The 22,675-nt window shown below is 45.0% G+C and overlaps 1 protein-coding gene and 1 pseudogene across 1 annotated transcript; both read left to right on the forward strand.

The window, feature by feature from the left end:
* The first annotated feature begins 5,506 nt into the window (after positions 1-5,506).
* Positions 5,507-11,617, forward strand: LOC118357468 (multiple inositol polyphosphate phosphatase 1-like). The gene is made up of 5 exons (XM_035734598.2): positions 5,507-6,804; positions 9,183-9,377; positions 9,784-9,881; positions 10,003-10,133; positions 10,512-11,617. Exons 1-5 carry the CDS (start codon positions 6,213-6,215, stop codon positions 10,885-10,887), a joined length of 1,392 nt encoding a protein of 463 aa, XP_035590491.1. The 5' UTR covers positions 5,507-6,212; the 3' UTR covers positions 10,888-11,617.
* Positions 11,618-11,759: 142 nt separating this feature from the next.
* LOC118402656 (bifunctional 3'-phosphoadenosine 5'-phosphosulfate synthase 2-like) lies at positions 11,760-22,654 on the forward strand (annotated as a pseudogene).
* Positions 22,655-22,675: the final 21 nt, after the last annotated feature.

Here is a 22,675-nt window from a genome sequence, read left to right on the forward strand (position 1 = left end):
AGTGCTCATTTGGTCATGAAAAAAACATCTTGATGCCTACAACACAGCAGTGTGTGCTTTGGCCTTTGACGGACTGTGAAAAACCACATCCATCTGAAAGGCAAACCAGCCTGTGGTGGATGAGAAAGTTGAGGAAATTAAACATTATATCAAGCTTGTTTGGTTAAATTTACAGTAGGCTAAATTGTGAAAAAGATCGGGCCATTTTCAGCCAATGGAAGGTATTAAGACCATATTACTGATACCAGGGAAAGCCACGCACAGCTACAATCAAATCCAACCCTCATCACTGTGTATACATTTCAAAGCATATTAGCCTACCTACCAAACAAAGACATTGCCTTTCAGCCAGTCTCTTAGTAGGCATTATCATTGAGAAAAACTAATTGCAGAACAGCCACAGGTAATGAGAAACTCCTTCGCCCATGAGTGCAGTCTACTCAACCCAACACAGGGATAAATTACCACAATTTATAACCGCTCTCTCGCTCTCAAAAGTGGCACTGAGGTTTTCCTAACGAGGCCCCCGAATAATTCAGGAACACAACGGGAACTTCTGCCAGACAGACACCACCTCTATTTACAGATAGTCTGTATCCAACCAGGAACATCGAGTTCAACCTTCACTGTCATGCAGGTCTTGTGTTTATCCATCAGTCAAGCCTAAGAGACCCAATGGTACGTGTTATTGGCACAATAGAAATACAATAGGCCGTTTACGTATGCAGGTATCATTTACCCATTCAAACTGGGATTAACCACCAAGAGAAAGAAAAAAATATATATATGGTTAGGCCTAAACCTACCAAGTACCTACCAATTGTGTAGTCTAGAGCGATTTTCTAGGTTAGCTAGCCAGCTATTGTCGTTCTTTTAACGCAACGTAACGTAAACAACACTGCTAGCTAGCCAGCTAGCCCCCGAATAGCAGCACTGCAGAAACTATTACACTCAACGGAACGACTTGATTAGTGTAGTGTCAACAACGCAGCCACTGCCAGCTAGCCTACTTCAGCAGTACTGTATCATTTTAATCATTTTAGTCAATAAGATTCTTGCTACGTAAGCTTAACTTTCTGAACATTCGAGACGTGTAGTCCACTTGTCATTCAATCTCCTTTGCATTAGCGTAGCCTCTTCTGTAGCCTGTCAACTATGTGTCTGTCTATCCCTGTTCTCTCCTCTCTGCACAGACCATACAAATGCTCCACACCGCGTGGCCGCGGCCACCTAATCTGGTGGTCCCAGCGCGCACGACCCACGTGGAGTTCCAGGTCTCCGGTAGCCTCTGGAACTGCCGATCTGCGGCCAACAAGGCAGAGTTCATCTCAGCCTATGCCTCCCTCCAGTCCCTCGACTTCTTGGCACTGACGGAAACATGGATCACCACAGACAACACTGCTACTCCTACTGCTCTCTCTTCGTCCGCCCACGTGTTCTCGCACACCCCGAGAGCTTCTGGTCAGCGGGGATGGTGGCACCGGGATCCTCATCTCTCCTAAGTGGTCATTCTCTCTTTCTCCCCTTACCCATCTGTCTATCGCCTCCTTTGAATTCCATGCTGTCACAGTTACCAGCCCTTTCAAGCTTAACATCCTTATCATTTATCGCCCTCCAGGTTCCCTCGGAGAGTTCATCAATGAGCTTGATACCTTGATAAGCTCCTTTCCTGAGGACGGCTCACCTCTCACAGTGCTGGGCGACTTTAACCTCCCCACGTCTACCTTTGACTCATTCCTCTCTGCCTCCTTCTTTCCACTCCTCTCCTCTTTTGACCTCACCCTCTCACCTTCCCCCCCTACTCACAAGGCAGGCAATACGCTCGACCTCATCTTTACTAGATGCTGTTCTTCCACTAACCTCATTGCAACTCCCCTCCAAGTCTCCGACCACTACCTTGTATCCTTTTCCCTCTCCCTCTCGCTCTCATCCAACACCTCCCACACTGCCCCTACTCGGATGGTATCGCACCGTCCCAACCTTCGCTCTCTCTCCCCCGCTACTCTCTCCTCTTCCATCCTATCATCTCTTCCCTCTGCTCAAACCTTCTCCAACCTATCTCCTGATTCTGCCTCCTCAACCCTCCTCTCCTCCCTTTCTGCATCCTTTGACTCTCTATGTCCCCTATCCTCCAGGCCGGCTCGGTCCTCCCCTCCCGCCCCGTGGCTCGACGACTCATTGCGAGCTCACAGAACAGGGCTCCGGGCAGCTGAGCGGAAATGGAGGAAAACTCGCCTCCCTGCGGACCTGGCATCCTTTCACTCCCTCCTCTCTACATTTTCCTCCTCTGTCTCTGCTGCTAAAGCCATTTTCTACCACTCTAAATTCCAAGCATCTGCCTCTAACCCTAGGAAGCTCTTTGCCACCTTCTCCTCCCTCCTGAATCCTCCTCCCCCTCCCCCCTCCTCCCTCTCTGCAGATGACTTCGTCAACCATTTTGAAAAGAAGGTCGACGACATCCGATCCTCGTTTGCTAAGTCAAACGGCACCGCTGGTTCTGCTCACACTGCCCTACCCTGTGCTCTGACCTCTTTCTCCCCTCTCTCTCCAGATGAAATCTCGCGTCTTGTGACGGCCGGCCGCCCAACAACCTGCCCGCTTGACCCTATCCCCTCCTCTCTTCTCCAGACCATTTCCGGAGACCTTCTCCCTTACCTCACCTCGCTCATCAACTCATCCCTGACCGCTGGCTACGATCCTTCCGTCTTCAAGAGAGCGAGTGTTGCACCCCTTCTGAAAAAACCTACACTCGATCCCTCCGATGTCAACAACTACAGACCAGTATCCCTTCTTTCGTTTCTCTCCAAAACTCTTGAACGTGCCGTCCTTGGCCAGCTCTCCCGCTATCTCTCTCTGAATGACCTTCTTGATCCAAATCAGTCAGGTTTCAAGACTAGTCATTCAACTGAGACTGCTCTTCTCTGTATCACGGAGGCGCTCCGCACTGCTAAAGCTAACTCTCTCTCCTCTGCTCTCATCCTTCTAGACCTATCGGCTGCCTTCGATACTGTGAACCATCAGATCCTCCTCTCCACCCTCTCCGAGTTGGGCATCTCCGGCGCGGCCCACGCTTGGATTGCGTCCTACCTGACAGGTCGCTCCTACCAGGTGGTGTGGCGAGAATCTGTCTCCTCACCACGCGCTCTCACCACTGGTGTCCCCCAGGGCTCTGTTCTAGGCCCTCTCCTATTCTCGCTATACACCAAGTCACTTGGCTCTGTCATAACCTCACATGGTCTCTCCTATCATTGCTATGCAGACGACACACAATTAATCTTCTCCTTTCCCCCTTCTGATGACCAGGTGGCGAATCGCATCTCTGCATGTCTGGCAGACATATCAGTGTGGATGACGGATCACCACCTCAAGCTGAACCTCGGCAAGACGGAGCTGCTCTTCCTCCCGGGGAAGGACTGCCTGTTCCATGATCTCGCCATCACGGTTGACAACTCCATTGTGTCCTCCTCCCAGAGCGCTAAGAACCTTGGCGTGATCCTGGACAACACCCTGTCGTTCTCAACTAACATCAAGGCGGTGGCCCGTTCCTGTAGGTTCATGCTCTACAACATCCGCAGAGTACGATCCTGCCTCACACAGGAAGCGGCGCAGGTCCTAATCCAGGCACTTGTCATCTCCCGTCTGGATTACTGCAACTCGCTGTTGGCTGGGCTCCCTGCCTGTGCCATTAAACCCCTACAACTCATCCAGAACGCCGCAGCCAGTCTGGTGTTCAACCTTCCCAAGTTCTCTCACGTCACCCCGCTCCTCCGCTCTCTCCACTGGCTTCCAGTTGAAGCTCGCATCCGCTACAAGACCATGGTGCTTGCCTACGGAGCTGTGAGGGGAACGGCACCTCAGTACCTCCAGGCTCTGATCAGGCCCTACACCCAAACAAGGGCACTGCGTTCATCCACCTCTGGCCTGCTCGCCTCCCTACCACTGAGGAAGTACAGTTCCCGCTCAGCCCAGTCAAAACTGTTCGCTGCTCTGGCCCCCCAATGGTGGAACAAACTCCCTCACGACGCCAGGACAGCGGAGTCAATCACCACCTTCCGGAGACACCTGAAACCCCACCTCTTTAAGGAATACCTAGGATAGGATAAGTAATCCTTCTCACCCCCCCCCTTTAAGATTTAGATGCACTATTGTAAAGTGACTGTTCTATATATAATAATAATAATATATGCCATTTAGCAGACGCTTTTATCCAAAGCGACTTACAGTCATGTGTGCATACATTCTACGTATGGGTGGTCCCGGGAATCGAACCCACTACCCAGGCGTTACAAGCGCAATGCTCTACCGACTGAGCTACAGAAGGACCGGATGTCAGTGTGGATGACGGATCACCACCTCAAGCTGAACCTCGGCAAGACGGAGCTGCTCTTCCTCCCGGGGAAGGACTGCCTGTTCCATGATCTCGCCATCACGGTTGACAACTCCATTGTGTCCTCCTCCCAGAGCGCTAAGAACCTTGGCGTGATCCTGGACAACACCCTGTCGTTCTCAACTAACATCAAGGCGGTGGCCCGTTCCTGTAGGTTCATGCTCTACAACATCCGCAGAGTACGATCCTGCCTCACACAGGAAGCGGCGCAGGTCCTAATCCAGGCACTTGTCATCTCCCGTCTGGATTACTGCAACTCGCTGTTGGCTGGGCTCCCTGCCTGTGCCATTAAACCCCTACAACTCATCCAGAACGCCGCAGCCCGTCTGGTGTTCAACCTTCCCAAGTTCTCTCACGTCACCCCGCTCCTCCGCTCTCTCCACTGGCTTCCAGTTGAAGCTCGCATCCGCGAGCTTATGACTGGATGTCATAAGGTGAATGCACCAATTTGTAAGTCGCTCTGGATAAGAGCGTCTGCTAAATGACTTAAATGTAAATGTAAAACAGCCTTCCTGGCCTACCGAAGCGGTGTCCTTTTGAACAACGTCCAAGGTCAAATTTTCCATCCAAGATGTCAAACTCTGGTGGCTTGTCATTGTTGACAGACAACAAAAAATGTTTCACGTCTTCCACACTAACTTTAAGATGTAAAATTACATAAAAAGGACTTAAATCATGGACATTAATTGTTCACCAATTCCCATACGCCATAGATTAGGCCATAAATAGCTTTTTCTTAAAAACAAGTTTTGAATTGTAAAGAATTTGAAAGGTAATGCAAGTAATGTATATCTAGGGTTACACTATACACCTTTACTATTAAATCATATATATATAACGTGATATGCATATCATTGCATGATTCATTCTTTATAAAACAAGAACAATATAGAAGTGCAAGCTTCCATTAGAATTTTTCACTGCACCTGTGCCATTTATCTCTGGAGATGGACACAGCTGCACCAGGATTTTTTTTGCCTAAAAAAATGAAGGTAAGGAGTGGTTGATGAAAGGTGTCCCTATTAAGTACACCTGGGAGATTTCTAATGAGCTATGGATAGCCACAGGCTCCTGCATAATGATAGCGTATTCAAACAGACAGTAAATGTACTTAAACATTACACCATCTATTAACGAAGCCGTCTGCACGCAACACAGATTTGGAATTTAGCTTGCACTGAGCAGTCAAACAGACCAAGAAATCGCGTGTGTGGCGTCCGATAGGGAAGTCTTTGCCTCCGAAAGATGGAATGTGCACGGCACCTGAAATTCTTTCAGCAATTTCACTAATGCAAAGTCCATTTCTCATTTTCTTACTGCTCTGCTGATGAATAGCTACGGAACTATTACAATCCTGGCATTTCGCAAATCTCGGGAAATAAGAGAAAATATGTGTCTCGTGCTCAGGCACATAAACAGCACTGTGATAAACCTTTTATTGTATAGCAGTCGCCCTCTGGTGGGAAGAAGTGGTATTTTTCTGATAGAAACCAAATGATGTTGAATCCACTGGGTCGAGCTGCGTTTGGGATATTTGATTGATTTTGATATCCCACAGTCCTGAACACTGTTTGTTTTATTATCTTGATTTATGTCCAATTTCTACACCGATTATAACTAAGTCATGCAGTTTAGTGTGGGTCCCTTGCCACACGAAAACGCAGGGATTTAATACGGTTGGCCGGCTTGTGGAGCTCCATTTTTTTGTTGTTGCCAAGTTCAAAGTTCGCAGCGAAACAACAACAAAGCAGACAGCAATGTACTAGCTAACTTAGTTTAGTAGTTTGTAAGTATCAATTGCTTCTACCTCAACTAATTTGACGAAATGACATCAGCGTTATCTAAACACACGTTGTTGTTCACGACATTTAGTCTAGCTTTGACCCGGGTTTCATACTGCTCAGTTGCAAATGCTAACGTTAATTCAAGCATACCTGCGATTGCAAATTATTTCGGAACGAAAGGCAGATATGAGGAAGTAAACCCCTATCTCATTAATGACATCCTCTCGGTAAACAAATCCCATTTAAAACCGGGATGTACCGATTGCACTGCTGTTCATGTGACCGCCATAATTCGGCACGGAACACGATATCCAACGATCAAAAATATCAAAAGGATGCAACGGCTTTACGACCTTGTTCTAAACGACGCAATGAACACCGATAAATGGCTGACTGACATAAAAACCAAGTGGGAAATGTGGTACACTGAAGACATGGATGGCAAGCTTGTGGAAAAGGGGCGAGATGACCATAGGCATCTGGCTGTCAGGTTGGCAACATTCTTTCCATCTTTGATGTCAGAGGAAAACCTCAGGAGCCATCGTATCCGTTTCATCACTAGTTCCAAACACAGATGCGTGGACAGCATTGTCGCTTTCCAAGAAGGCCTACTCAACCTTTGGAACGTAACAGGTGAGTTTGTAGAGTAGTATTTTTCCTATTATCTGAATTATAAATAGGCCTGGGGGTATCACACTCAGTCACAAACACGGATCACCAGTGATTATTTTCCCTCCCGCTCCCAGAAAGACGTTAATGTAAAAGCGCGGTGATCCTTCAGCGTATTTATCCTATCCTGCCACACTGATTGTAAATCAAATTTTATTGGTCACGTACACATATTTAGCAGACGTAATTTCGCATGCTTGTGATAAATAATCCACACAAAAAAACAAATACTTAAAATGTTGCTTATGAGCTAGAAGCAGGGCTGCCATGTCTGTCGGCGCCATAAACCTGAGCTGTGTTCGAAAACGACCATTTGTGATGTACATTTAGTATGTAGCATGCTTATTGGTCATTTAAGTAATAATGCCCGAGAAGCTGGTGTTTGGTGGATATATTGGCAAAGGTGTTGTTAGGCCCCTGTAAATGTTAGTCTAAAAGAAATGTGAGAATGTCTAGATGTTTTTTATTGTTACGTTTATAAATTGCCTGGCTGGGCAGATGGAACAGAGTAAATAGGCATTTTTGTCATAGCAGGTGGTAACTTGTGGAATAGACACTGTCTGGAATGCAGTTTTAACCAATCAGCATTCAGGATTATACCCAGCCATTGTATAAAGTTAGTATGCCAAAAGCTCCAGGATGTCTTACTACAGTCGCCAAAACTCGAAGTATACAACAGTGGACACTTTCTGTGCTTTTAGGGCCCATAATGCAATTCTTCAGAAATTAGCGTGGCTTCACAACATTTTCAGATTTTAAGAAAATGGTGGAAAATATGCAGCCGAAGTCTGACGAGAGCAGATACAAATGTAAGTACAAAAAGTTCATAAATTAAATTAGTTAACTATAATTATGATAAATGTTGAGCAATGTAATACATTTTTTAAATAACTTTTCAAATAAGTTACCTTACAATTGTTGGCTGACAATTTGTTTTGCTACGCTAGCCTTACGAACCGCATAGCATATCATTACAGCAGTTGCTTGTATGTACCGGTATGTTAGCTAGCTACCTAATGTTACTTGGCTACTAATAAATCAACAGTTTATTGACGGTTTATTAATTATATGCTATCTAACTAACTACCCAACGTTTATTGAAGTGATTATTCACGTCATGCTTAGCTAAGTGGTATCGTCGTCGTTGTTCGTTCTTAATGGACATTGTTAATGAAGTCGTAAGATGTCTAGCTAGTAATTTGTTATGCTAACATGGTGGCAGGAAGTTGCATAGCAACAGCATCAACTTCCGGTAGACAGGCGGAGCATAAGTACACTTAACTGAAAGGATGCCGTAAGTTTACAGTATACTAAAATTAACTTATATACTACAAACTATGTTAGTATGGGTATTCAAACACAGCTCTGCTCTCTTATTTGTACATAGGTTATGGGGAGGGCCGGTAGGGTAAGTAACTGATCTTGACACAGATCTTGGTAGTGGTTGTCAGCTAGTGAAGAGTTCCCTACGTAATTACATCACATAGCCAAGGCTAGTCATCTCCCTACTGAATTTGAAACGTGGGAAAGGCAAAGCATTTTTTTTAAAATGGATAAGTAAAGTCAAATCGAGTTTGAGGACATTTTTCAAGTCCAGAAATCTAGAGAAAGATGGTGAATGGAACCCAGAACCAGCCAGAGGACTATCAGTGTCAGAGGAGAGGAGTGAGGGGCAAACTGTTCTCGATGGCGATGCCTTAGCTAGCAGCACTGCTAATCCTGCAGTGCATCCACTGACAAAGTGCTCGGAGCAGGTGCAATTTGGAGTTCAAGAACACGCAAACGTATAACCTGCTGTAGCCTACATTGATTTATTTTATTTGAAGTTATATTCCGATATTTGATCTACTGCTACATTGATGTCTTGAAAATTGTATGAAATTGGGGTCTTGCAAGCCCCACAGCTGAGTATGTGTGCTCATGCATATGGCAGGTGTTCTACAGTGACGTCAAAAATGTTGCTGTACATTGTCTACAAAATTAGGCTATAAGAAATTCGGACTTGTAGAAACCCGCAGCTTTACTCAAGTATGTGGCCATAAAATGCGTTGAATTAATCAGCACCTTGGAGAGTGCTGTCCATTTCACCACCATGTAACAGTAGCCTGCTATATGTTTGATCTGTCTGCTGCGCTGCTACATTGTGTTTGAAACTTTTTCTCTCAATGTAATCCGGTACCTCAGAGCCCCCCACATAACTCCCCCTCTCTCACACTCCGGGACCTATCGATTTACAAATGAAGCACTGCTGATCACCATTAGTACAGTCTGGTGGGGCTGAGATCAGCAACAATAATACACAACGTTTGGACTTATTGTATTCTCTTTTTGTCTTGTTACAGAAGTTGGACCCAGCCACGAAATCAATGATGAGTTGATGAGATTCTTTGACCAGTGCAAAAAATTTGTTGACGATGTGGAGAACAACAAAACTGCCCTCGAAGAGGTCCACCTCTTCAAGGCCTCAGCAGAGATGAAAATAGTGCAGATGAAGATGGCTGCCCAACTGCAAGTTCCATACAGTCACATCACACCAGGTTTTTATTTTTTATTTTACCTTTATTTCACCAGGTAGGCCAGTTGAGAACAAGTTCTCATTTACAACTGGGAACTGGCCAAGATAAAGCAAAGCAGTGCGACACAAACAACAACAGAGTTACACAAGGAATAAACAAACGTACAGTCAATAACACAATAGAAAAGGTCTATACAGTGTGTGCAAATGGCATAAGGAGGTAAGGCAGTAAATAGGCCAATAGTAGCGAAATAATTACAATTGAGCAAATTAACACTGGAGTGATAGATGTGCAACTGGACTTGTTGCTTGGTTCCAAATCGTAGCCACTTTGTGTAGTTTAGGGAGTTCATAATGTTACAGTTGAAACTTGCAATCCTCTTATGCCAGTTGAATTTATTCAATAATTCTCCCCTCTTTCTCATCAGATCTGGTGGAGGCTGCATTCTTCCTGTGCTCATACGAGTTTGCCATCAAATCTTTGAACTCCCCCTGGTGCAACCTGTTTGATGAGACTGACGCCCAAGTATGTACACAGGGGGAGAGCCATTTCCTCTGCCTCATAAACAAGGAAGAACCCAGTTCAGTCATACAGTTCAAACCGGTCTTTCCCATTTTCATTAACACAATCACCTGGGCCTTTTCAGGTGCTGGAGTACAAAAATGACCTGAAACAGTACTGGAAGAGGGGCTATGGTCATGACATCAACCGCAAGTCCAGTTGCGCTCTTTTTCATGACCTGTTCAATCGCCTTGATAAGGTTGCTCATGAGATCAGGTGAGTTGGTTGTAAAGTTAGTCCACAGTCATTTTGACTACCATGATCGTATAATTTAAACACAAGTGCTTAAATAGGCCAATCATTGTTATCAAGCCACTCTCCTTGCTTGTTATTGAAAAACTATTGGGTCCCTGAGGGTATCCATCACCTCCTCTCCCATTAATTGTTACACCTGTTTTAAAAATGGGCTCTCTACAATGGGGAAAGTCATTGATCAATTGCCATGTAGCAGTTTACGTCTTTTCTCCTTTGTTTTGCCCTCGGATGCATTTCACCTCACTTCCCTTAGTAGTTATAACATTGTAATAGTAAGTGTGGCTGGTTATCATCATGATTTTTGAATGGTGGATTACGTCACCTTTTTTTTCTGTTCAGGTTTGGGCATGTATCTGAGGCTGTGACCATTCAGGTGGGCCATGCCGAGACCCTCCTGCCCCTGTTGGCCCTCATGGGCTTTTTCAGAGACGAGACGCCCCTGACCGCCGACAACTTTGACCTGCAACATGGCCGCACCTTCCGCACCAGCCGCATCGTGCCTTACGCAGCCAACTTGGTCTTTGTGCTGTATGACTGCAGTGAAGGCCTCAGGCTGCAGTTCCTACTCAACGAGACACCTCTGAAATTCCCCAATATAAACCACCAGGCTCCTCTGTACAATACGGTCAGAGAGACCTACAGAGAGTTGCTGCACGGCTGCAATTTCGAGAAGGAGTGCGAGCCGTCCAGACCCAACAGAAACTGTGAGCTGTGAGCTTGGGGCATGTGAAGGTGGAGGGCTCTTTCTATACATGGGTTTGCAGACTCCAATGTCTGTGTCATGCAAGAGAGGGTGTTTTAAAGGTTTTGTCTGAACCAGTTCCTTTTTTTTTCTGGTATCTTTTTTAGAAGTAACAGGTTTCACAGATAGCTTTTACTGGGCCCCCTTTTTTTTCCCCCTGGTGTCACTTTAGCACAAGTTATCATGATGCTTGCTTTCTTTTCTAGGGTCATCCAGGGTCTTAATTGAATTCACTCTTTTTAGAGGAGGGAGAGCTTTATATTTATGCTATTTCACGGTTTCATATTGATTTATATTATATTGCAGATTTCAGGTGCCTTTTTGTGTTTTCATACAGTATGCTTTTTCCAAACGCAGAAAGAAACAATGAGTAGAATATAACGTCTGCCACTGGATAGATGCAGTGGGTTTGGTTTACTTGCTGAGAAACTCTTTGAAATTGTTTGTTTGTTACATTTTTTTTTGCTCTGTAATGAGTCATTTTGTTTGGGCTGATCTTTATATTTGCACTCATTTTCAGAAACATTTACTCCAAAGTTTGCCTTTTTTAAATATGGACTCAAACATCATTGGACTGCATTGTGAACAAAATATACATTTTGAACAATAAGCTTTTAATTTGGGGTTACCTTAGCTTTATTTATTTTCTACATTGTCATTTGATTTGTTTGTGAAATATTTCAGATTAAAGTAAATGCCTTGAGATTTTGACATTTGCTTTTGTATCAAATGCAAATTGAGCAACCCATTTCAAAATCAGTCAATTATGTCATATGGTTCAAATGTTCCATGAGTGGTTATTTGTAAATGGCATCAAATGCCATTCATGGGTTCTCTTGATTACATGGTTTTCTTTCGATTTTGCAACGGATCAGCAAATTACCTATATGGGAACTCCTTCCCCTTCACGCGATGCGATTGAGATGAATATTAAATATGTTTACTGTTACGCCACACCCTTACTGAACCCACGTGATACGTCAATGCAAAAGGCAGTGTGACGTGACCTACAGCGTTTTCTTCACTTGTACGTTTGTGTTTTACATTACGAGACTGCTATTAATAGTCTTTAGATTACCTTTCTACAGAATTACGGATTTTTCAACGACTCGGAGGTGCTGAAGTAGTTTATTTATTAATCTAATCTACAATCTCCCCACGTCTTGTTATTGTGCCTGCCCATACTAGCTAAATATTTTTGCTTTTTGTCAAGCATTTCCATCCTTGTGTGTTGGCTTGCTAGTTAGCTTTGAGTCTATCCTATTACCTCAGAAGTTTGCTCGTAGCTAGCTAAGTTAGCCATACATAGCAACCATATCTAGTTTGCTTGTTGTACCTGTTGTTGGCGCTTGTTGACCCGCGGTGTCGTGCCAGTCCCCGCTTGACTGCCATACCAGCCTGTTGATCCAGCGTTACCACTCCCTCGCTTGGAGTATTTCTGTGATCAAGGAGCTCAGCAGTATGTAGGCTACCGTTCCTTGCTTGACTGTGCCAGTCAGGTGGCTTCATATAAGTGGGAGTTTAGAACCCGGACCTTGATACATATTTAGGCGGGAGTTTCGATCCCAAAGCACGACTAGTCGGAGCCAACGGTAAATCTAACTTTCTCTCAAAGTGTCTGAAGCCGATACCGAGAGCAATCGAAGCATACACCAGAACAAAAATATATATTTTTGTAGTTTTTTTCATGGAACAGACTTATTTTATGTGAATCTATTTGTTGCACACTGATTCAGTGCTGTACACAGGCTGATGTTTCACAAATGTCAACAGCGTGAAAAACAACTCCCAGCATCAGATGAGCACACACTTTGCATTCTTCGCTTGGGAAATGAACATGCTCAAATGGCTGCACAGGGTAGCAGCTCTTTGACTCACTGTCAGAAATTCTAACCAAGAGCATTGAGTTCTTGACTTGTGAGCTTTAGGGGTGGTGCCTCTGGATTCTCATCAGATGAGTCTGCCAGACAGGTCAATGATCATTCCAAACGCTCCAAGTCTAGTTGGTCTGACACAGCTTTGGTTTGTAGTGACGCTGCAGTGCCTTAGACCGCTGCGCCACTTGGGAGGCCCTTCTCTGAAATCTTTGCAATGGCATGCAGGAACCTCAACGGGGAACATGCACCTACTGCCATGGTGTCCACATCCAAGTTTGATTAAGTTCTTCAAAGACTGAGACATCTATCCCGTTGTTCAAAGACTTTTGTGTGTTGTAGTATAGTATACCATCCTATAGCTCCTCCCACCAGCCTCCTCTGATTCCAAGGCAGGAAAAATGACAGCACTGATTCAGCCGCCAGGATTAGGTTAGAAATTCAGCAGTGATACTATCAGAAAGAGCTGCAGGAAAGCCTCTCCGCAAACTCCAATGCTGATACCATAAAATAACTGTTTTTAGTTACAGATGTGCTCATCCAATGCCTTCAGGGCAATACTCAGATGGTCGGGATGGAGACCTGCTCATCCAATGCCTTCAGGGCAATACTCAGATGGTCGGGATGGAGACCTGCTCATCCAATGCCTTCAGGGCAATACTCAGATGGTCGGGATGGAGACCTGCTCATCCAATGCCTTCAAGGCAATACTCAGATGGTTGGGAAATCTTTAGCAACACTGTGTTGCATGGCGCCACCTATGGTTAGCGCAGTCCAAGCTCCCTAACAAAGCGTAGGTTCCACTCCGAGGTGTACCCATATCACCTGGCCAGACATTTGGCCCAACAGTGGCCCACCTCTAAGTGTCTAAAGAAGACCGAGAAGCACAGATGGAGCTTCAGCTCCTCATTCCAAAGTCTGGAATGCATCAGCCAGCAAACTATTACTCCCATCCCAGAGTCCCAACTGGGAAGCCAAGAAACCAGGCTCAGACTCACGCTGTACTAGGGCCTTCCGAGTGGAGCAGTTAAGGCACTGAGTCGCAGTGTTAGCTGTGCCACTAGAGATTCTGGGTTCGAGTCCAGGCTCTGTCGCAGCCGGCCGCGACCAGGAGACCCATGGGGCGACTCACAATTGGCCCAAGCGTCGTCCGGCAGGGATGTCCTTGTCCCATCGCGCACTAGTGACTCCTGTGGCGGGCTGGGCTCAGTGCACGCTGACACGGTCGCCAGGTGTACAGGGTTTCTTCTGACACGTTGGTGCACCTGGCTTCCGGGTTAAGTGGGCATTGTGTCAAGAAGCAGTGCGGCTTGGTTGTGTTGTGTTTCGGAGGACGCATGGCTCTCGACCTTTGCCTCTCCTGAGTCCATACGGGAGTTGCAGCGATGAGACAAAACTGTAACTTACAAATTGGATACCACGAAATTGGGGAGAAAAAGGGGTAAAGACTCACACTGTACCTGCTCAGGAATGGTGGAACAGACACTCATGGCCTTACCAAAGAGGTGGAGCGCAGACTCCCCAAAGAGGCAGAGGTGCACCATATGCAGACCGCGTCCCCTATGCACCACCTCGCGCAGAGGGCCTCTGTCCTGATGGGACTAACTCGCTAGCACAAGACTGTTTCCTCGAGCACCACCTTTCCAACTAGAAAAAGGTCAACGGCCAACAAATGGGTGTCACGCACTCTTAACACAAGGCTACGCACCACAATTTTAGTGCGCTTCAGGGATGTCTTGAAAGCAACGGCTCGCAACCCTACTAAAAAGCAAAAGCTCTGCTCAGAAGTCTACTTGCTCCTGGGAAGACTCATACTTCCATATCCCCATTCTGCCAGCACTCTGTAAATACCTGAGATTTGCCTCCGAACAACGTGTTATTCAGTTTGAGCCAGTGCCTTCCTGAAGTATTCAGACCCCTAGACCATTTTGTCAAGTTACAGCCTTATTCCAAGTATTAAATCGTTTTTTTCCTCCTCAAATCTACACACAATACCCCATAATGACAAAGCAAAAACAGGTTTTTATAAATTTTTGTGAATGTATTAAAAAAAATCATATTTGCATGAGTATTCAGACCCTTTACTCAGTACTTTGTTGAAGCACCTTTGGCAGCGACGACAACTTCAAGTCTTCTTGGGTATGACGCTACAATACATGTATTTTCATTTACTTCCCTATTGGACCCACCGCTATGCCAGTTCTATTGGTGTGTCATTCTGTCTTACTTTTTAAGATTCAGCCTAATTATTTCATTTGGATCTCTGTGGCGGTTGGGGCAGACATTCTCCTGCTCCACTGTATCAAAACATGTAGGCTTCGTTTGTCAATCACAGAAAGAGATACTTTGGAGTCGATTCTGGCGTTGCTTCTTGTCACAGCTGTTTGACATTTTTTATAATAGAAGAAGAATTCTTACCTGCGTTTCTGAGATTTTAGTTACAGTAGCCTACACAAGAAAGTGACCCAGTTTCTGCCACAAATCAGCGTTGGGCGGTTCAGTAGACCTGTGGATTGACTCAACACTTGCCTGTCTGGAAATCACTGCCATGCAAACTGATTCTTGGCATTCATTTTGAATAACGACAAGAATATTAAACATCCACATGAAATAATATGCCACCTGTGTTATACACTGGGTGTACAAAACATTAAGAAGATCTGTGCTTTCTATGACATGAAAACTATGATCCCATATTGTTGTCACTTCTTAAATCCACTTCAAACAGTGGATTGAAGGGGAGGAGACGGGTTTAAGAAGGATTTTTAAGCCTTGAGACAATTGAGACGTGGATTGTGTATGTGTGCCATTCAGAGGGTGAAAAGGCAAGACAAAAGATTTAAGTGGCTTTGAATGGGGTATGGTAGTAAGTGCCAGGAGCACCAGTTTGTGTCAAGAACTACAATGCTGCTGTGTTTTTCACATTCAACAGTTTCCTGTGTGTATCAAGAATGGTCCATCACCCAAAAGACATTCAGTCAGCTTGACACAACTGTGGGAAGCATTTGGAGTCAACATGGGCCAGCATCACTGTGGAACGCTTTCGACACCTTGCAGAGTCCACTCTCTGACGAATTGAGACTGTTCTGTATAATATCAACATAATGAAGGTTATTGTACAGAATGTATTATGGTTTACTATATGATATGATAGTGTATGATGTGTTTAACTGTTTTAAATAGCTGAGATGTGTGCTATTACAGGTTGTGGAATATTTAGTGACAGGTATCTAGGCTACACACCTGGATCTGGGTTATGGCTGCTAAACAGTGCACGAAGTTGTGCCAGTTGGACCAATTCTGATTAAGCTTATCCATGTCCCTAACAAGGGCTCATTGAGAAGTTGTGTCTAACGGTATCAGTAAGCCGCTATGTACTACGGGAGTCACTGAGCCCATGGGCCAAATGAATGAAGCTCATTCTGGGCAGACCTGGGAGAGGCACAGCCAGGCCTGTGTGTGAGGGGTTGCAGGAATGTATGAATGAATAGGCCTTTTTGTTTTCCCCCTGTCTCTCTGCTGGAGCGACATTAGTGTACCTTGTTATTTCCAGATCTGAAGGACTTCCATTCTATCCAATTAAAGCTTCCCTGGGTTTGGGTTATCTATGTCATTCTAGTCTCTGCCTGGTGGTCAGTAGTCGGATCCCTTTTTTAAAAACTTCTAACAAGGACCCAATGAGCTGTAAACTCTGTACAGGAGAGCTGTACAGGAGAGTCCAGAGTAGTGCAGCTCACTGTGCATGGCTCCTTTCAGCTATTTCACGTACATAAAGCTTATAGATGGATCATAAGACATTTATCAGATGTCACTCGCCACTTGCATTCTCCCACCACCTTCTCATTTATGCACAGGGCCCTTTCCAAAGGAACAATCAATTGCTGTTCTCTAGTTTCTCTTATCAAAGCTAGACAAAGACGGACATATTGCTCTGCTTGGAGATTAAACGTATGTGAAGGTATACTTGTCTTGGGAATGACTTGATGCACAGGTAAGCAAAGAAAACCCTCTCTCCAATACTACACTACAGAGTTTCACATAAGCCTTGTTGGATAATGGATGAGTTGTCAATATTGACTTTGTCACTATGTAAGGGTTTGTCAGGTGCTGGAAAGAAAACCGTTGGCGTTGCCCTGGACGAGTACTTGGCATTCCCTGCTACTCCTTGGACGGGGATAACATCCGACAGGCACTGGATAGTAACGTAGGCTTCACCTCTGTGGACAGGGAGAACATCGGGCGCATTGCTGAGGTGGCCAAGCTGTTTGCAGACGCAGGATTGATCCTGCGTCACCAGCTTCATTACTCCATTCACTAAGGTGAGTGAGTGAAACGGATAAACAGACTGACTGTTCAATTCGCACTTGATATGAGATACTTAGTTGGAAACTTATCAAAGGGCCATCTCTAAATCATCCACTGTGATGGATCTGAGCTCTGGCTTGTATAGCTGCTATACTGTGTCTCTGCATTCACTTCTGTTACTATCTGGTTTTGAAAACCGTTTTTTGTTATAGAAGTAAAATCAAGATACCAATCCTGTTGATTTTTGCTACCCAATCTCTTCCTCCTGTGCGTAGGACTGAGATGAAGCCAGGAAGATCCATGGTTGCTCTGGGCTGTCGTTCTTCGAGGTGTGCATTGCTAGAAAGATGTTGGCATCGAGTAATTGTCTCTGGCCCCCTCCAGGTTAGGGGAAGTGATGAGCTCTACAGCAGTCTCACAACAATCACTGGTAGAAAAATGTTTTCTGCCCCTCACAAAATATAGAATTTGTAGATAATTGGCCCTCTTTCTGGGACTCGCCCACAAACAGGACCAAGCATGGCCTGCTGAGGAGTGACGGACTCCATCCTAGCTGGAGGGGTGCTCTCATCTTAACTATGAACATAGACAGGGCTCTAACTCCTCTAGCTCCACAATGAGATAGGGTGGAGGCCAGGCTACAGGCTGTTAGCCAGCCTTGCCAGCTTGTTGGAGTCTGCCACTATAGCACAGCCAGTGTAGTCAGCTCAGCTATCCCCGTTGAGACCGTGTCTGTGCCTCGATCTAGGTTGGGCAAAACTAAACATGGCGGTGTTCGAATTAGCAATCTCACTGGAATAAAGACCTCCTCCATCCCTGTCATTATTGAAATAGATTGTGATATCGCCCATCTGAAAATAGGGCTACTTAATGTTAGATCCCTCACTTCCAAGGCAGTATAGACAATGAGCTAATCACTGATCATCATCTTGATGTGATTGGCCTCGACTGAAACATCGCTGTAAATGAGGAATGGCGTCATTTACTGTGTTATGAGGCCTCACCTCCTGGTTACACTAGTGACCATATCCCCCGCGCATCCCACAAAGGGGGAGGTGTTGCTAACATTTACAATAGCAAATTTCAATCAAATGTAAAAAATTACTGCGTTTTAGTTTTTTAAGCTTCTAAGGCATGAAATATATGCAGCCTACTCAATCACTTTTTATAGCTCCTGTTTACAGGCCTCTTGGGTCATATACAGCATTCCTCATTGAGTTCCCTGAACTCCTATAGGACCTTGTAGTCATGGCAGATAATATTCACACATTTGGTGACTTTAACATTCACATGGAAAAGTCCAGAGACCCACTCCAAAAGGCTTTCGGAGCCATTATTGACTCAGTGGGTTTTTTTCCCCAGTCATACTCTGGACCTAATTTTGACCCGTGGAATAAATATTGTGGATCTTAATGTTTTTCCTCATAATCCTGGACTATCGGACCAGAAATTTATTAAGTTTGCAATTGCAACAAATAATCTCCTTAGACCCAAACCAAGGATCCTCAAAAGCCGTACTATAAATTCCCGGACAACCCAAAGATTCCTAGACTCCCTCCACCTACCCAAGGATGTCGGAGTACAAAAGTCAGTTAACCACCTAACCGAGGAACTAAATATAACCTTGCGTAATACCCTAGATGCAGTCGCACCCCAAAAAAACGAAAAACATTTGTCATAAGAAACTAGCTCCCTGGTATACAGAAAATACCTGAGCCCTGAAGCAAGCCTCCAGAAAATTGGAACGGAAATGGCTCTCTACCAAACTGGAAACTCTTCCGACAAGCTTGGAAAGACAGTATCATGCAGTATCGAAGAGCCCTCACTGCTGCTCGATCATCCTATTTTTCCAACATGATTGAGAAGAATTAGAATAATCCAAAATGTATTTTTGATACTGTCACAACGCTAACTAAAATGCATTCCCCAAGAGAGGATGGCTTTCACTTCAGCAGTGATAAATTCATTAACTTCTTTGATATAAAGATCATGATCATTAGAAAGCAAATTGCGGACTCCTCTTTAGATCTGCGTATTTCTCCAAAGCTCAGTTGTCCTGAGTCTGCACAACACTGCCAGGACCTAGGATGAAGGGAGACACTCAAGGTTTTTAATACTATATCTCTTGACACATTCATGAAAATAGTAATGGCCTCTAAACCTTCAAGCTGCATACTGGACCCTATTCCAACTAAACTACTGAAAGAGCTGCTTCCTGTGCTTGGCCCTCCTATGTTGAACATAATAAATAAACTACAGTTAGTGCTAAACATGGCTGCTAGACTCTTGACTAGAACCAACAAAAATGTAATCATATTACTCCAGTGCTAGCCTCCCTACACTAGCTTCCTGTTAAGGCTATGGCTGATTTCAAGGTTTTACTGCTAACCTACAAAACATTACATGGACTGGCTCCTACCTATCTCTCCGATTTGGTCCTGCCGTAAATACCTACACGTACGCTACGGTCACCAGACGCAGGCCTTACTTATTGTCCCTAGAATTTCTAAGCAAACAGCTGGAGGCAGAGCTTTCTCCTACAGTAGGTCCTATGATTGGGTGTAGTCTGGCCCAGAGGTGTGAAGGTGAACGGAAAGACGCTGGTGCAACGAACCGCCCTTGCTGTCTCTGCCTGACCGGTTCCCCTCTCTCAGCCGGGATTTACTGGTGCTCTTCCATCTCTAGGAGGGGTACGTCACTTGAGTGGGTTGAGTCACTGACGTGATCTTCCTGTCTGGGTTTGGCGCCCCCCTCGGGTACGTGCCGTGGGGGAGATATTCGTGGGCTATACTCAGCCTTGTCTCAGGGTAGTAAGTTGGTGGTTGAAGATATCCCTCTAGTGGTATGGGGGCCATGCTTTGGCAAAGTGGGTGGGGTTATCCTGCCTGGTTGGCACTGTTCAGGGGTATTGTCGGACAGGGCCACAGTGTCTCCCGACCCCTCCTGTCTCAGCCTCCAGTATTTATGCTGCAATAGTTTGTGTCGGGGGGCTAGGGTCAAGTCTGTTATGTCTAGAGTATTTCTCCTGTCTTATCCGGGGGTCCTGTGTGCATTTAAGAATGCTCCCTCTAATTCTCTCTCTCCCTTTCCCTCCCCACCCAGAGGACCTGAGCCCTTGGACCATACCTCAGGACTACCTGGCCTGATGACTCCTTGCTGTCCCCAGTCCACCTGGTCAAGCTGCTGCTGCTATGGAACTTGACTTGTTCACTGGATATGCTACCTGCTGTTTTCCACTCTCTCTCTACCGCACCTGCTGTCTTTAACTTTGAATGCTCGGCTATGAAAAGCCAACTGACATTTACTCCTGAGTTGCTGATCTATTGCACCCTCTACAACCACTGTGATTATTATTATTATAATTTGACCCTGCTGGTCATCTATGAACGTTTGAAGATCTTGGCCATGTACTGTTATAATCTCAAACCGGCACAGCCAGAAGAGGACTGGCCAACCCTCAGAGCCTGCTTCCTCTCTAGGTTTCTTCCTAGATTCCTGATTTTCTAGGGAGTTTTTCTAGCCACAGTGTTTCTACATCTGCATTGCTTGCTGTTTGGGGTCTTAGGCTGGGTTTCTGTGTAGCACTTTGTGACATCGGCTGATGTAAATAGGGCTTTATAAATAAATGTGATTGATTGATTGACTGACTCTGCCCTCTAGTGTTCCAGTTCTCTTTTACATTACATTACAGAGCTACATTTAACAGTAAAGATCATATGGCTTTAAAGTCTACCACTTTACATGCTATGCTATTAAACAAGCAAAGAGAGTGGGTCATAGAATGTACAGCTACAGCACTAAAGAGGTGTCGATTATTGACAAGGTCCTGAACAGGTATCCTAATCCTCTCCCCTTAGGCTTTAAGGGCATCGATTCACCCTTGGAGAAGCCTGAGTTACCTGAGCTTGTGCTGAAGACCGGAGAGATCTCAGCGATTGAGTGCATCCAGCAGGTGGTCGAGCTGCTGAAGTAATAGGACTGTCTATCTATGGTCCCTGAGACCTTGTTGGGCCTCGTCTGTCTGTGGTGTAGCTAATTCAGTATTTTCCAATTACTGGTACTGCCCTATCTCTACCATGACGAAAATGCCCTAGTCATTGGACAAAATGATTGAAATTAGTATTTTCAGGCTCCTTTGAACAGTGTGAACTTGTTAATGTACTAGCATATTGATCCCTTTGTTTTGTATTGTGCCAACTAGTGTGACAGAGGAAGTTAATGAGCTCTTTGTGCCAGAGAACAAGCTTGACTTGGCACTGAGTGACGCCAAGATGCCGCCCACCGTCAGCATTACCAAGGTAACAAATCCTTCTCGTATACATGTTTTTGGGGTTTGATACGTACAATCTTGAGGAGACTTAACTGCTGACCCTTCATGTTGAGTAGTTAACACCTGATTTGACCTCACCCTCATGGCAGTTTTTCTTCTTCTTCTGTATGTCCTGTAGCTGCACCTCCAGTGGGTGCAGGTGCTGCTGGCCCTCAAGGGCTTCTGGAGGGAGTGGGAGTTCCTGCAGGTTCTGCACATCAACACTCTTCTGGATGGTAATACTGCCTGTACTGGTCCTTATTCCCCTCCCCCATGATGTACGCCGGACCCACTGAGGTAGAGTAATGGTTTCCACCTGCACTACATCTTAAATATATTTGAACTTACTTGTACATAGTGGACACTTATCTCTGAAGTATTTCTAAGTATTGTTCTATTCAGTAGAATCAGGTCACATCAGTTGAGCCACACTGCAGGGCACGGATGATAGCTGGTGCCAACTTCTACATCGTGGGTCGTGCCCCTGCGCTAATGCCTCACCCAGAAACCAAACAGGACCTGTATGAGCTCCCATGGCCCCTGGCCTCACCTCTGCCTACAAGACTTAAAGAGCTGTGGACTTCTATGATAAGAAGAGGTTCATAGACATAGAAATTTTCCGGACTACTGTATGTGGGCTGACCAGGAAAATCTCTGGGATGTAGTTGTAAGCAATAACTAGGGCTCAAGAAAAACGTTTCTATCCCTGAGAGTCAAGCTGCTTCACTTTTTTTTCTCTTACCTTCCTTTCCAGACACCAGGAATTTGAGTTAATCTCAGTGACCAAGAATTGGATTGGGGAAGCGCAGTGGGGAAAACCCTCTGGGTGACCAATAAGGCCTGGAAGGTCCTCACAGAGTACAAGAGCTCCCTGCAGAATGCCAAATGAACACCTACACATCCTGGTTTGAACAGACGGATCACTCCTTCCTATTTTATATTCTAATTTTCAAACAAGTACTGTAGAAATCTAGGCATAAATGGAATACATGCCTGATAGCTTTAAAAACATTTTTATAACTGTATATCGTTTAGTTTTATGAGTGGGTCAAAGGGAATCTGTAAGCACCTAAGTTGAAGTCAATATGAATATTTTATTAACAGATCACTTTTGTTACCCATCTATGCATCTGAACAGCCAAGGTAGTAACTTAAAGCATTTATGATAATGTTTTTTAAGCTGTGAGAAGACAAATGATGTAATTCCATTGATGAGTGACCAAGAAGTTTGTGGTATGTGAGTGGAAGGGGTTTTAACTACCTTTGTATAATG

Source organism: Oncorhynchus keta, chromosome 24, assembly GCF_023373465.1.
Source record: "Oncorhynchus keta strain PuntledgeMale-10-30-2019 chromosome 24, Oket_V2, whole genome shotgun sequence".
Classification (NCBI taxonomy): Eukaryota; Metazoa; Chordata; class Actinopteri; order Salmoniformes; family Salmonidae; genus Oncorhynchus; species Oncorhynchus keta.

Excerpts from the sequence above, each read along its gene's own strand:
- LOC118357468 (XM_035734598.2), top strand. The coding sequence starts at position 6,213 with ATGACATCAGCGTTATCTAAACACACGTTGTTGTTCACGACATTTAGT. Across the intron at positions 6,805-9,182 it reads CAACCTTTGGAACGTAACAG|AAGTTGGACCCAGCCACGAA; the intron begins GTGAGTTTGTAG and ends GTCTTGTTACAG. Across the intron at positions 9,882-10,002 it reads TTGATGAGACTGACGCCCAA|GTGCTGGAGTACAAAAATGA; the intron begins GTATGTACACAG and ends GGGCCTTTTCAG.